The 15,994-nt window shown below is 45.6% G+C and overlaps 1 protein-coding gene across 1 annotated transcript in view; it reads left to right on the forward strand.

Annotated features, from left to right (window-relative positions):
* Positions 1-15,994, forward strand: part of uggt2 (UDP-glucose glycoprotein glucosyltransferase 2) — a 740,193-nt gene that overhangs the window by 195,704 nt on the left and 528,495 nt on the right. The window contains exon 9 of the mRNA XM_068034396.1: positions 761-861. Within this exon, the coding sequence (XP_067890497.1) occupies positions 761-861 (101 nt within the window). The remainder of the gene's footprint in view (positions 1-760; positions 862-15,994) is intronic.

Below are 15,994 nucleotides of genomic sequence, written 5' to 3' on the forward strand. Positions count from 1 at the left end.
TCTTTGAAGCAATAGGCTTTACTATATGAACATGTTAGCAACTTGGGGCTACAGAAGGAAGCTTATCTTGTTCTTTTGCTATCTTAGTATTGCCGACAAGAAATACTTGTGGAAGGAAATACGTGATTGGGACGATATCAACAATGAGTGATTAAAGTATACGGTGTCTAGTGTATTAAACATAGGCACAGGGTTCCATTGCCAAGAATATAGAGGAATGTTTAGAAAAATAAGCCATTAATAAAAGTACTCCTCAAAGGATTCAAGAAAAGTTCAGATAAGAAATCTTGTTTGAAGGAAGTATCTTTTGAAATGAATTGTTGTGACTGTTTATATAAATAGACTGTTTTCAAAGAATTCAGGAACAGACAACTTGAGGTCTTATCTGGGACATGTACCTTTGATGTAGACAGACTAAGGTGTATAAATGAGCATGGTTTTCAACAGTTATTTGGAGAGTTCAAAAAATAACGAAACCAAAAAGCATCTCAGTATACATATACATTACCCCCCTCATAATGTATATCAATAAGATTTCCATATACTCCACCATCAAGTGCCTTGTGCTTGCTCAAAGCGAATGAGTGAACCATAGAATGAAGAAGGTTGACTGAAAGCAGATCATAACACCCTTTTCCTTCCTGCCCTCCACACCCTCCTCCTTCCCACATGCTGCTCCTTCCTGCCATCCCACATGCACACTGCTCACGCCCCTTTCTGCCTCTCCCTCTGTGTAACTGTTACACTGTTATTTTAACAGGCACCGATATCCTTATTTAAAAGGCCAGCTGAAGGAATTAAGAAAACATCTTATTGAAAGCATCAATGACATGGCACCATTGAAAGTGTGGGAGCTTCAAGGTATTCCTTACAACTTCTGTCTGTGTTTATTCAGTTGGACATTTTGTGAATTACAACTATATGAAAAATGCTTAAATATGACATATATTGTTACAAAAAGGAAGTAAAGTCACTTTTTTAAAAAATCAAGCGCATTTTCACTAATGTGGGCTGCGATTTTTTTCTGGCAGCGGGGATTTCGACATCCGGTAAACATAGAAACATAGAAAATAGGAGCAGGAGTAGGCTATTCAGCCCTTCGAGCCTGCTCTGCCATTCATTATGATCATGGCTGATCATCCAACTCAGTAACCTGTTCCCGCTTTCTCCCCATATCCTTTGATCCCTTTCACCCCAAGAACTATATCTAACTCCTTCTTGAAAACATACCATGTTTTGGCCTCAACTGCTTTCTGTGGTAGCGAATTCCACAGGCTCACCACTCTCTGGGTGAAGAAATTTCTCCTCATCTCAGTCCTGAAAGGTTTACCCCGTATCCTTAGACTATGACCCCTGATTCTGGACTCCCCCACCATCGGGAACATCCTTCCTGTATCTACCCTGTCAAGTCGTGTTAGAATTTTATAGGTTTCTATGAGATCCCCCCTCACTCTTCTGAACTCCAGCAAATATAATCCTAACCAACTCAATCTCTCCCTCATACCTCAGTCCCGCCATTCCAGGAATCAGTCTTGTAAACCTTCGCTGCAGTCCCTCTATAGCAAGAACATCCTTCCTCAGATAAGGAGACCAAAACTGCACACAATATTCTGGGTGTGGCCTCACTCTGTATAATTGCAGCAAGACATCCCTGTTCCTGTACTTGAATCCTCTTGCTATGAAGGCCAACATACCATTTGCTCTTTTTACCGCCTGTTGTACCTGCAAGCTTACCTTCAGCGACTGGTGTATGAGAACACCCAGTTCTCGTTTGCATATTCCCCTCTCTCAGTTTATAGCCGTTCAGATAATAATCTGTCTTCCTGTTTTTGCTACCAAAGTGGATAACCTCACATTTATCCACATTATACTGCATCTGCCATGCATTTGCCCATTCTCTCAAATTGTCCAAATCACCCTGAAACCTCACTGTATCCTCCTCACCACTCACCCTCCCGCCCAGTTTTGTGTCCTCTGCAAATTTGGAGATATTAGATTTAGTTCCCTCATCTAAATCATTAATATATATTGTGAATAGCTGGGGTCCTAGCACTGATCCCTGCGGTATCCCACTCGTCACTGCCTGCCATTCGGAAAAAGACCCATTTATCCCTACTCTTTGTTTCCTGTCTGCCAACCAATTTTCTATCCATCCCAATACACTACCCCCAATCACATGTGCTTTAATTTTACACGCTAATCTCTTATGTGGGACTTTGTCGAAAGCCTTCTGAAAGTCCAAATAAACCACATCCACTGGCTCCCCCTCATCAACTCTACTAGTTACATCCTTAAAGAATTCTAGTAGATTTGTCAAGCATGATTTCCTTTGTGTAAATTCATGCTGACTCTGTCTGATTCTACCACTGTTCTCTAAGTGCTCTGCTATAAAATCTTTGATAATGGACTCTAGAATTTTCCCCGGAACCCACATCAGGCTGACTGGTCTATAATTCCCTGTTTTCTCTCTACCTCTCTTTTTAAATAGTGGGGTGACATTAGCTACCCTCCAATTTGTAGGAATTGTTCCAGAGTCTATAGAATCTTGGAAGATGATCTCCCAGAGCATCCACTATTTCTAGGGCCACTTCCTTTAGTACTCTGGGATGTAGATTATCAGGCCCTGGGGATTTATCGGCCTTCAATCCCATCAATTTCCCTAATACCATTTCTCTACTAATACTGATTAGCTTCAGTTCCTCCCTCTCACAAACCCTGTGCTCCCCAACATTTCTGGTATGATATTAGTGTCCTCCTTCGTGGAGACAGAACCAAAGAATGCATTTAGTTGCTCAGCCATTTCTTTGTTTCCCAAAATAAATTCCCCTGTTTCTGACTGTAAGGGACCTACATTTGTCTTCACCAATCTTTTTCTGTTCACATGCCGATAGCAACTTTTACAGTCAGTTTTTATGTTCCCCGCAAGCTTACTCTCACTCTATTTTCTCCTTCTTAATCAATCCCTTGGTCCTCCTTTGCTGAATTCTAAACTGCTCCCAATCCTCAGGTCTGTTGTTTTTTCTGGCGAATTTGTATGCCTCTTCCTTGGATATAATGCTATCTCCAATTTCCCTTCTTAGCCATGGTTTGGCTACCTTTCCTGTTTTACTTTTGCGCCAGACAGAAATAAACAATTGTTGCAGTTCATCCATGTGCTCTTTGAATGTTTGCCATTGCCTATCCACCGTCATCCCTTTAAGTAACGTTTTCCAATCCATCATGGCCAATTCGCACCTAATACCTTCATAGTTTCCTTCATTAAGATTCTGGACTCTAGTCTCAGAATCAACAACGTCACTCTCCATCTTGATGAGGAATTCTATCATATTATGGTCGCTCATCCACAATGGATCTCGCACAAGTATATTGTCAATTATTCCTCTCTCATTACACAATACCCAGTCTAGGATGGCCTGTGCTCAACATATTGGTCCAGAAAACCATCCATGAATTCCTCCTCTACGGTATTGTGACTAATTTGATTTGCCCAATCTATATGCAGATGAAAGTCACCCATAATTACGGATGTTCCTTTATCGCATGCATCTCTAATTTCCTGTTTAATACCATTCCCAACATCACCACTACAGTTTGGGGGTCTATATACAACCCCCACTAACCTTTTTTGCCCCTTAGTGTTTCTCAGCTCTACCCATACAGATTCCACATCGTCAGAGCTAATATCCTTCCTCACCATTGTGTTAATTTCCTCTTTAACCAGCCATGCAACTCCACTGCATTTTACTTTTTGTCTGTCCTTCCTAAATACTGACTACCCCTGGATGTTCATTTCCCATGCCTGGTCACCCTGCAGCCAAGTCTCCGTAATCCCGACTATATCCTACCCGTTTACATATATTTGTGCGATTAATTAATCCACTTTATTGCGAATGCTCCACGCGTTAAGGCACAAAGCCTTAAGGCTTGTCTTTTTAACATTACTTGTCCCCTTCCCACTATTTTTCACTGTGGCCCTGTTTGAATCTGGCCCTTGATCTCTCTGTCTATCATTTTTCTTATTCTCCTTACTGACATTTGTTCTTGAATTTGATCCCCCCTTCCGACTCCTTGCAAAGGTTCCCATCCCCCTGCCATTTTAGTTTGAAGTCTTCGCAAAAACTCCAGCAAATACTCCCCCAAGGACATCAGTCCCAGTCCAGCCCAGATATCACCCATCCAGTTTGTACTGGTCCCACCTCCCCCAGAACTGGTCCCAATGTACCAGGAATCTAAAATCCTCCCCCTCACACCATCTCTTCAGCTACGTATTCATCCGATATATCCTGCTATTTCTAGTCGGACTAGCACGTGGCACTGATAGTAATTCTGAGATCACTACCTTTGAGGTCCTACTTTTCAACTTACTTCCTAACTCCCCATATACTGCTTTAAGGACCTCATCTTTTTTTTACCTACATTGTTTGTACCAATGTGTACCATGACCACTGGCTGTTCACCCTCCCCCTTCAGAATGTCCTGTAACCGCTTTGAGACATCCTTGACCCGAGCACCAGGGAGGCAACATACCATCCTGGAGTCTCGTTTGTAGCCACAGAAACGCCTGTCTATTCCCCTTGTTGGGCTGCTGCTGCTTTCCCCTGAGAGGCCATTCCCCCCAACAGTATCCAAAGCAGTATATCTGTTTTGCAGGGGAATAGCCACAGGAGATTCCGGCACTGCCTGCCTAGTCCTCTTGCTTTGCCTGGTGGTCACCCATTCCCTTCCTGCCTGTGGAGTCTGAGCCTGCGGTGTGACCACCTCTCTATATGCGGTATCCACAATACTCTCCGCCTCTTGGATGCTCCAGTGTCCCCAGCCAGTTCTGAAACTCGGGCTTCCAGGAGCTGCAGCTGGAGATACTTCCTGCACACATGCTGGTCCTGGGCACTGGAAATGTTCCCGGCTTCCTACATAGAGCACGAGGAGCACATCACGGCTCTGAGCTCTCCTGCCATGACTGAACCCTTTAAATTAAACCTTTTGGAAGATGCTTAATATCCATCAATATCAATTACTCTGGGGCCCCTCTTCCCTGGTCCTCATTACTACTGAACTCCCTAAAAAAACTACTTACTATTTATGAAAATAAACTGTAGACCTTTCTTATCTTAGTTAAAAGCGAAGCCAAGATCCCTGCGTCGCCTCTTTTCTGGAAGGCCTCCCGAATCTAGTGCCAAACAGGCAAATAAGCAGACAGTGGAGGGTCTTCCACGGGACCAAGGACCCTGTCGGAGAGCTGGCAGCCACAGCGCCACCACAGAGGCAGTGGCGTCTCCTGGAGGAGCACCTGCTGGAGGCCCAGGAGCTTTGTTGAACCCAGGCCACAAGTAGGTCAGGGTGGGAGGGGTCATGGGGTGGAGGTTGCGGTGGAGTGGGGAGGGGGGGATTGCTAGCAAGGGTGGGGGGGGTCTCTCAGCAGGAGCCCCCTTCCCGATACCAGGTCCCTCGTTCAGGCACTGAGTGCCTTTTAACAAGAGAACCTCCCCCTCCCCAGCGTAACCAGGAAGCAGCCCACACGGCTTTTCTGCTGTGCTTCTCGTGTGGTGACAGGGGCACCCGCTGCACAGATAAATGCGGCTGCAGCAGGAAAAGGCCCTTTATTGAGGTTAATTGCCCAGTTAAGGGCCTCAGTTGGCAGCGGGGTGGGAAGGCCATTCACAGACCTTCCCTCTCAGGACTAAATTTTGGCAGAGGTGGGATGGTGCCAGGAAACCCCAGGGAAGTGGAGTAGTAGGCGCAGGCAGGTAGTGCAGGAGTCCTCTGTGGCCATCGCCCTCTCAAACAGATATACCACTTTGTTGGGGGGGATGGCCTCCCAGGGGAAAGCAGCAACAGCCAAGTGCGTGGTACATTTTGGTACCAATGACATAGGTAGAAAAAGGGATGAGGTCCTGCAAGATGAATTTAAGGAGTTAGGAGCTAAATTAAAAAGCAGGACCTCAAAGGTAGTAATCACAGGATTACTTCCTGTGCCACGTGTTAGTGAGTATAGGAACGGGAGAATAGACCAGATGAATGTGTGGCTGGAGAAATGGTGCAGGAGGGAGGGATTTAGATTCCTGGGTCATGGGAACCGGTTCTGGGGAAGGTGGGACCTGTACAGGTGGGACAGGTTACACCCAGGCAGGACCGGAACCGATGTCCTCGCGAGGGCGTTTGCTAGTGCTGTTGGGGAGGGTTTAAACTGGAATGGCAGGGGGATGGGAACCTGAGTGGGGAGACTGAGGAGAAAACAAGGATAGAAATGAAAGACAGGAAACTAAAAAGCAAAAGTGGAAGACATAGAAATCAAGAGCAAGAAACAAATAGGGTCATAGTGGGAAATAATGCTAAGATGACTGAGAATGTTAAAAAGACAAGCCTAAAGGTATTGTGTCGCAATGCGCGGAGTATTCGCAATAAGTTAGGTGAATTAACCGCGCAAATAGATGTAAATGGATATGATATAGTTGTGATTACATAGACATGGCTGCAGGGTGACGAAGGATGGGAACTAAACATCCAGGAGTATTCAATATTTAGAAAGGACAGGCAAAAAAGGAAAAGAGGTGGAGCAGCGTTGTTAGTAAAAGAGGAAATCAATACAATAGTAAGGAAGGATATTAGCTCAGAGAATCCTGATGTGCAATCTGTAAGGGTGGAGCTAAGAAACACCAAGGGGCAGAAAACGTTGGTGGTGGTTGTATATAGACCCCCAAACAGCAGTGGTGATGTAGACGATGGCTTTAAACAAGAAATTAGAGATGCATGCACTCAGGGTGCAACTGTAATTCTGGGTGATTTTAATCTACATATAGATTGGGCAATCCAAATTAGCAATAATACTGTAGAGGAGGAATTCCTGGAATGCATACGTGATGGTTTTTTTGGACCAATACGTTGAGGAACCAACTAGAGAACAGGCAATCCTAGACTGGGTATTGTGTAAATGATAAAGGATTAATTAACAATCTTGTTGTACGGGGTCCCTTGGGGCAGAGCGACATTAACATGAAAGAATTCTTCGTTAAGATGGAAAGTGAGAGAGTTGATTCCGAGACTAGGGTCCTGGATCTAATATAAAGGAAACTATGAAGGTATGAGGCGCGAGTTGACTACGATAGATTGGGGAACGGTTACTTAAAGGGTTGACAGTGGATAGGCAATGGCTAGCATTTAAAGAGTGCATGGATGAATTACAACAATTGTTCATTCCTGTCTGACGCATAAATAAAACAGGAAGTGTGGCTCAACCGTGGCTTACAAAATAAATAAGGGATAGTATTAGATCCAAGGAGGAGAAATATAAAATGGCCAGAACTAGCAGCAAACCTGAGGATTGATAGCAGTTTAGAATTCAGCAAAGGAGGGCAAAGTGGCAGCACAGTGGCGCAGTGGTTAGCACCGCAGCCTCACAGCTCCAGCGACCCGGGTTCGGTTCTGGGTACTGCCTGTGTGGAGTTTGCAAGTTCTCCCTGTGACCGCATGGGTTTCCGCCGGGTGCTCCGGTTTCCTCCCACAGCCAAAGACTTGCAGATTGATAGGTAAATTGGCCATTGTAAATTGCCCCTAGTGTAGGTAGGTAGTAGGAAAATTGTAGGGATGTGGTAGGGAATATGGGATTAATGTAGGATTAGTATAAATTGGTGGTTGATGGTCGGCGCAGACTCGGTGGGTCGAAGAGCCTGTTTCAGTGCTGTATCTCTAAATAAATAAAATAAAATAAATAAAGGGATTGATTAAGAAGGGGAAAATAGAGTATGAGAGTAAACTTGCAGAGTACATAAAAACTGACTGGAAAAGCTTCTGTAGATATATGAAGAGAAAAGACTGGTGAAGACAATGTGTGTTCCTTGCAGTAAGAAACGGGGGAATTGATAATGGGGAACAAAGAAATGGCAGACCAATTAAATACATACTTTGGTTCGGTCCTCACAAAGGAGGAAACAAATTACCTCCCAGAAATGTTGGGGAACGTAGGGTCTAGTGAGAAGGAGGAACTGTATGAAATCAGTATTAGGAGGGAAAAGGTGTTGGGGAAATTGATGGGATTGAAGGCCGATAAATCCCCAGGACCTGATAATCGACATCCCAGAGTACTTAAGGAAGTGACCCGAGAAACAGTAGATGCATTGGGGATCATCTTCCAAGATTCTATAGACTCTGGAACAATTCCTACAAATTGGAGGGTAGCTAATGTAACCCCACTATTTAAAAAACAAGGTAGTGGGGAAAATGCTAGAGTCCATTATCAAAGATGTAATAGCAGAACACTTGGAAAACAATGACATGATTGGACAAAGTCAACATGGATTTAAAAAAGAGAAATCATGCTTAACAAATTTACTGGAATTTTTTGAGCATGTAACTAGTAGAATAGATAAGGGAGAACCAGTGGATGTGGTGTATTTGGACTTTCAGAAGTTTTACGATAAGGTCCCACGTAAGAGATTAGCGTGCAAAATTAAAGCGCATGGGATTGGGGGTAAGGTACTGACACGGATAGAGAACTGGATGGCAGGCAGGAAGCAAAGAGTAGGAATAAACGGGTCTTTTTCGAAGTGGCAAGCAGTGACTAGTGGGGTACCGCAGGGATCGGTGCTAGGACCCCAACTATTCACAATATATATTAATGATATAGATGAGGGAATTAAATGTAATATATCCAAGTTTGCTGACGACACAAAGCTGGGTGGGAGTGTGAGCTGTGAGGAGGATGCAGAGAAGCTCCAGTGTGAATTGGACAGGTTGAGTGAGTGGGCAAATACATGGCAGATGCAGTATAATGTGGATAAATGTGAGGTTATCCACTTTGGTGGCAAAAACAGAAAGGCAGTTTATTATCTGAACGGCAATGGATTGGGAAATGGGGCGGTGCAGCGAGACCTGAGTGTCCTTGTGCATCAGTTGCTGAAAGTAAGCATGCAGGTGCAGCAAGCAGTTAAGCAGGCAAATGGTATGTTGGCCTTCATAGAGAGAGGATTCGAGTACAGGAGCAAGGATGTCTTGCTGCAATTATACAAGGCCTTGGTGAGACCACATCTGGAATATTGTGTGCAGTTTTGGTTTCCTTATCTGAGGAAGGATGTTCTTGCTATGGAGGGAATGCAGCGAAGGTTCACCAGACTGATTCCTGGGATGGCAGGACTGACGTGTGAAGAGAGAGTGGGTCGATTAGGCTTGTATTTGCGAGTGTTCAGAAGAATGAGAGGGGATCTCATAGAAACCTACAAAATTCCAACAGGACCTGACAGACTAGATGCAGGAAGGATGTTCCCAATGTCGGGGGAGTCCAGAACCAGGGGTCACAGTCTAAGGATAAAGCGTAAGCCATTGAGGACTGAGGTGAGGAGGGATTTCTTCACCCTGCGGTGAACCTGTGGAATTCTCTACCACAGAAAGTAGTTGAGGCCAAATCATTAAATATATTCAAGAACGAGTTAGATATAGTTTTTAGGGATAATGGGATCAAGGGATACGGGGAGAAAGCGGGAACAGGGTACTGAGTTTGGACGATCAGCCATTATCGTATTGAATGGTGGTGCAGGCTCGAAGGGCCGAATGGCCTACTCCTGCTCCTATTTTCACTGTTTCTCCCTGCCATCATCCCACACGATTCTATGCTCTCTCTGTCTCGAAACCCACCACACAGGACAGTATAAATTTCCCCCTGTAGTGTTGCAGTCTATGATTCAATAATTTGCTACCAGTATTTAAATTATTGTGCAGTAATCATTTGGTGACTGCCTTTTGAAAATTTACAGGCTTTCATCCATGACTGTTCAGTAGACCAACAAGATTTCTAAATTAAAGTAAATATTTTGATCCTTTTAGAGCTCGTCATGTCTCAGATAATTTTTTTAATGGAAAAATGAAAAGAAAATTAGATTTCATAAACATCTAGAGCAGATTTGTAGGATATTATTTTATGCATCCTTTAACCATATACAGTGAAGCGCACATTCTTTCACATGATTGCATTTTAAGTCAAATTATAAATCACTGTAAGATTGCATTTTGTCTCTCCTGTTTCCAGAAAGGTGGCACAGGAATAAACATCTGAAGCAGTGCAACCCCTTGCATATTATTTTATTATAGTGGGTGTTACTATAATTCTCAAAGGGTTAATGTGCCCATGAAATCCATATAACATTGGACTTGATATTTAGATATTTCTACCTTCATTTGCAGTCCAGCAATGCAATGTATTGCTGTTCCACAGTGCAGTATGTTGGAATAAAAACAAAAAAGTGCTGGAAATACTCAGCAGGTTTGGCAGTATCTGTGGAGAGAGAGAAACAGAGTTAACAGTCGGAATTTTGCAGCTGTCGGCGGTTCCAAGTTCAGGGAGGCAGAAGCGGGTGCAGAGCTTGTACCCGCTCCACGCGTGAAGCAGCCAATTAACGGCTCCACGGCATATTTCTGTATGAAAAGGGAGCGTGTGGTCGGGGCTAGAGCCAGAAGAGGTTGCTGAAAGCTATTTAAAAGGGCTTTCAGCAACCTCTGTGGCTCTGAGAGGCTTACCTACAGCAAAAATCTTGTTTGTAGCAGCAACAGCATATCGCCAAAGGTAAAACAGCAGCCTGAGGGTGAAAGGACTGGAGGAAGGATTAAAGTGCCCACCAATCCAACAATTTGAAATAAAACAGAAGCCCACCAGAACCCGCTGGTGACAATGGAAGGGAGAAGCAGCCCCATGGCCCCACGGATCTCAGAGGACTCCTTGCATGTCTTCCTCCAGCCGGATGAGGAAGACGGGGGGATCCTCTTCCCATCAGACAGATGGAGGAGGCCTACCCAGGTCAGAAGAAGGCGTGGCTGGAGGTAGCGGAGGAGGTCAGCAGCCGTGGAGTAATTAGGAGGACATGGCTCCAGTGCCGCAAGCAGGTCAGTGACCTTCTGCGCTCTGCCAGTGTAAGGGGCATTCCGCAGTCATCGCAGCTTTTAACTGACACGTGAATGTCAATGGGTGCTGATGCTGCAAGGTCGAAGCCATCTATGTTCAGTGATTGACTGCAGCCATGCCTTGGGCCATATAATGGGCACATCTGTGACGCACAGTGGTCCAGAGGTGTTCCATCTATGCTCTTCACTGTCATTGGTTTGAGATGCAGCACTCAGCCCAAGGGGTGAGTTCCCCAGTGTGTGGTCAAGGAGCGGGAGTGGAGGAAGGCGAGGTGGCGATTGTTTCAGGCAATGAAGGGTGCTCACAAACTAAAATCACACACATGTGCCCACACTGCAGTCTATGACATATCCTCCAGTCAGGAGTGCTGATCACAACTGATCATTCTGATTTTCCCTGCAGGTGAAACGCAGCAGCTCTGAGGAGGAGTAGACCTCAGAGGATGTAGCGTCACATCCTCTCCCCACACCCAGCGCCAGCTCAGAGACATTCACCTCGGTTGGCATGCGTGTCTCCGCGGATTCGTGGTCATAATCTGGTGTCAGCACCACACAAGTGCCGGACCAGCTGCCAGAGGCAGTACTGGCCGATGCCTCTGACACTTGGAGGACTGTGGGAGGCCAGGCCAGTGCAGAGCCACAAGCTGATGATGAGCCTCTGCTGACATCCATTCGGCGGGAGATACTGCAGGTGCAGCGTGCGGTGCGTGGAGATCTGGTGGAGTTACGAGAGACATTGCGTGCTATGGCTTATACTTTGGAGATCTCCATCCAGGCCATGAGGACCGCACAGTCCCTTTCATCTGCCCACCAGGCTTCCTCCACTGACAGATTGGTGGCTGTGTTGGAGGGCCCGATCCTGGAGGCTATGCTTAACCTCACAGAGAGAGTGGGCCCCATGGAGCATTGGAGCATTAGAGATCTGTCTCTGATACTCAGGTAACAATTAGATGCTGCTCATCTCTCTGAGGTCAGCAAAGAGGACCAATTGAGCCTCAAGAGGGATTTTCGGAACGAAGAAGGGTCACTGACCCGAAACGTTAACTCTGCTTCTCTTTCCACAGATGCTGCCAGACCTGCTGAGTGATTCCAGCATTTCTTGTTTTTGTCTCCCTTGCACTTAACTCCCCCAAACCTCCAGCTCCCTCCCCCCGCCGTTCAGGTGGCTGCAGCCCCTCTTACTCATCCGTATCACCATCTTTGTCTGAGGATGTCTTGCGCTGAACTAGATCATCCTCCAGGGCCTCTCCCCTCTCCATTCTCAGGTTATGTAAGGCGTGGCAGATGACAATAATTCTAGATACCCTTGCTGGCGAGTACTGGAGGGTACCACCTGAGCAATCAAAAAACCTAAATCTAATTTTGAGAAGACCTGTCGCCTGTTCTATGGTCACTCTGGTGGTCGCATGTCTCTTATTTTGATGTTTCTCAGCCTCATTCCTTGGGTTCCTCACCATTGTCATCAGCCATGTCTTCAGCAGATAACCCCTGTCGCCAAGTATCCATCTTTGCAGGCATTCAGAAGGGCTGAATAGTGTTGGCACCTGGGAGTTCCGGACAATGAATGCATCGTGACTGCTTCCAGGATAATGAGTACACACCTGCAATATACCCTTACGGTGGTCACAGATGTTTTGAATATTCATTGAGTGAAATCCCTTTCGATTAATGAAGGCCCCTGACTGACCTGTAGGTGCTCTAATGGCCATGAGTGCAGTCAATTACGCCTTGGACCATGGGGAACCCAGCAATGGCACTGAAGCCTCTGGCTCTCTCGGCCGGACTGGCGGCATCCATCTTGAACTTGATGAACTGATTGGTCTGCCTGAATATGGCATCAGTCACCCACTTAATGTGGTGATGTGCTGATAATTGGGAGACTCCGCACATGTCTCCTGATGGAGCCCGGAATGAGCCTGATGCATAGAAGTTTAGTGCAACTGTTAGCTTCAGTGCAACCGACATTGGCTGGGCACCCACACAGTTAGAAGCGACCTCTGCTGCCAGCATCTCACACATAGGTGTGACAGTCTCTTGTGACGGGCACAGTCTTCTTCAGGACTGGCGCTCTGACATTTGTAGAAAGCTTAGACGTGGGCGGTAGACCCTGTCTGCTGGGTAGGCTTGACTCTGACAGGTGGTTGCACCGGGGCACTCTGTCACCTTCTCCCCCTTTCCCATTACGAGGCTGCACTGGGCTGGCAGGTTGCTGGTTCCCCTGGCTGGTTGTCCTCCTTGTCCTCCTCATTAGATGAGCCTCCAGAGTGGACAATTCCCATTGATGCAGTGTTCCAGAGATGTAATTAGCACAAGTATTACCAGCCTGCTGTAAGGACAGGCACCCAACCCCCTCCCCTTCACCCAATAAGTCAATACTGCTGTGGCCTGACCAGGAGTGACTTGCACTCAGATGACCCCTGCTGAACCAGCAGAAACAACCCCAAACTTAAAAGTCATGCAAAGAAATATCAACGAACAATGAACCAAATAAAAGTACCTCCAACTCCTTCTTAGAGACATTGCCTGTTGCTCTTAAAGCTGCCGGGTTCCCAACACCCACTTCGACTCGTTTTACTGCCGTCAAATTTGACAGCCGATGTAAAATAGCTGTCAATTAGTTTATTAACGACCTCAATTGGCTCTTAATTGATGCTAAGCAGACGGCAAGCGGCACCTTGATCTCGCCTGCCGTCGGCCAACGTAAAATGGCATTTGGCATGTTGGAGGAGTGGACCAGGGTGTCATGGAGGGAACGGTCCTTTCGGGATGTCGAGTGGGGAGTGGAGGGAAAGACATGTTTGGTGGTGGCATCACAGTGGAGTTAGCGGAAGTAGTGGAGGATGGTCCATTGAATGTGGAGGCTGGTGGGGTATAAGGTGAGGACACGGGAGCCCTATTGTGGTTCATAATTCCTGCTGCACAGCTTCTTTGGGCCTGACAGCTAATTTTATAATTGTACAATAATCACATTTCTCCATTGTTATATTGTTTTGAAGTTCCTATCTCAGCTTCTACCTTAATCCTAATCATTTATTTCGCGTCTGTAAAATTTTAATTAAAAGTGAAAAAATTAGTGCATTTTACTTGCTGTCTGTGAGAATCTCTTGGCATTTCTTTGCGGACTAAGATTTTGGGAAGGTTGCAGTCATCAGTTACAGGCCTGCTGGTGGCTAGTCAGGCCTATCCGTGACCAGCAGATTCTCCCACAGCGGGTACAAGTGAAGGTGTAGTCATTGCTGGGGGCAACTGGATCTATTCTTCTCTTCCATGCTGGTTCTTCACTCAGTCGCAAAGGTGTCTGTAGCATTCCCTATGTAGCATCTCCAGGCATCACGATCTATGGCCTGTGCTTCACACTGGCGATGGTCAATGTGGCACACAGAGGGGTTTCTTCAGGGAGTCCTTGAAACATTTGTGTGGGGTCCCTCTGTTCCTTTTATCCATACAATACGATCTTGGGCAGGCGACTGTTGTCCATCTGGGCAATGTGACTCGCCCAACACAGTTGTCTTTGCAGGAGGATGTCCTTGCTGCTGGTGATGTTGGCTGTTTCCAGGACTTCAATGTTTTGTGATGCGGTCCTGCCAGCGGATCTTGAGGATGCTGCAGAGGCAGCGCTGATGGAAGTACTCTAGAAGGCGTACATGGCAGCGATATAGGACCCATGACACGACGCCATACAGAAGGGTAGTGAGGACTATGGCACACTGAGAATACTTCAGTGTGATGGGCACTTTACCTTGCTTGATGACATCACTGTTGCTGGAGATCTCCTTGACTTGGTGCCAGATTCAAACTGACATCAGGAAAGAAGAAATCCGTGCTACAAGAATCGTTCGATCTTTGTGGGCAGACTTTCGAGGTTATTGGTGAGTGCTGTTGCTTCACCGCTGACCATGAAAATCCGGGCCATTACATATAAGCATTGGTAAAGGGAGTTTGGGATCTGAGAATAGGAGGAGGTGTCTTGGTTTGTGGAGGCACTGACAGAGGGGCATCTGATCGTGTGGGATGATTTTGTGGCTGGCAGCATGGGGGAGGGCAGTGGTCTGGGTTTCTTATGGGGGTCTGAAATCCTTGCAGATTTGGGCTAGGGCATGGCAGCAATTTTGTTGATAAGGGATGCAACAGACTGACAGAAGTTTTAAATAATTTTGAAAGCAGGTTTCCCAGCGTTGAACTGGGTCTAGCTCATTTATTTAGCAGTCAGTACACCTATGCTGTATCAAATAGTGTGAGCTAACTATTTGCTTTAAACAACCAAGAATTAGGTCAAAATCCTGGAACTCCCTCCCTAACGGTGTGTATCTGCAGCACATGGGCTGCAGAAGCTCAAGGCAGTGGCTCACCACCACCTTTTCAAAGGCAATTAGAGATGGACAATAAATTGTCCCACTTTCCATGAATGAATTTAAAAAAAGAATTGATTATCGAGTTGGAAGAGGGCACTTATAGTGTCAGGTATAAAGTTGGGAGTATAAAGTGAAGCACATAGTGGTCAGTGGAACAAGGTAGCAGGATAAAGGTTATCAGGCAGTGCAGAGCAGAAGGAGTTCATGTGAGGCAAAAAGCCTAATCTTTACAGGCCATTGATAGCTTAAACCCACAATGGTAGTTGGGAGGACCAGACCTAGAGTAAGTCAAGCGGGTAATATATGTGAATTATGGGTAAGAATAAGAAATAGAACTGGAAGTATTAAGTTTAAAATGATGGATGTAGCATAACAGCAAGTTTTAGATTTACTAGAACTGTGCTGGAAACATGATAATAGATAATATAGCTAGAAAGACAGATAGATATCCAGTACAAGCACTGATTGGCATTTGCTTGCTAAGCAAATGTGGCAGCCACATAACCGTCAACATTCTTGAAGAGAAAAGAGAGAGAGATGAAAAACAAAGATGTTCAGCAATCCTAAAACAGGTTGTCAGGGCATGAGGATGTCTAGTCACATTATCCTTGTCCTCCTTTGAAGCCTATGCAATGCTTCTGTTTTCTTTTATGCCTGTCTCATTGATCTCTGTGTCTCCCTATCTCTCATCTATAATGAAAAACAACAGAAAGTCAGTAATAGGGACATTTCAGTTTATTGTATCGCAGCTTAATTGG

This window comes from Heterodontus francisci, chromosome 6 (genome assembly GCF_036365525.1).
Source record: "Heterodontus francisci isolate sHetFra1 chromosome 6, sHetFra1.hap1, whole genome shotgun sequence".
In the NCBI taxonomy this organism is placed as follows: Eukaryota; Metazoa; Chordata; class Chondrichthyes; order Heterodontiformes; family Heterodontidae; genus Heterodontus; species Heterodontus francisci.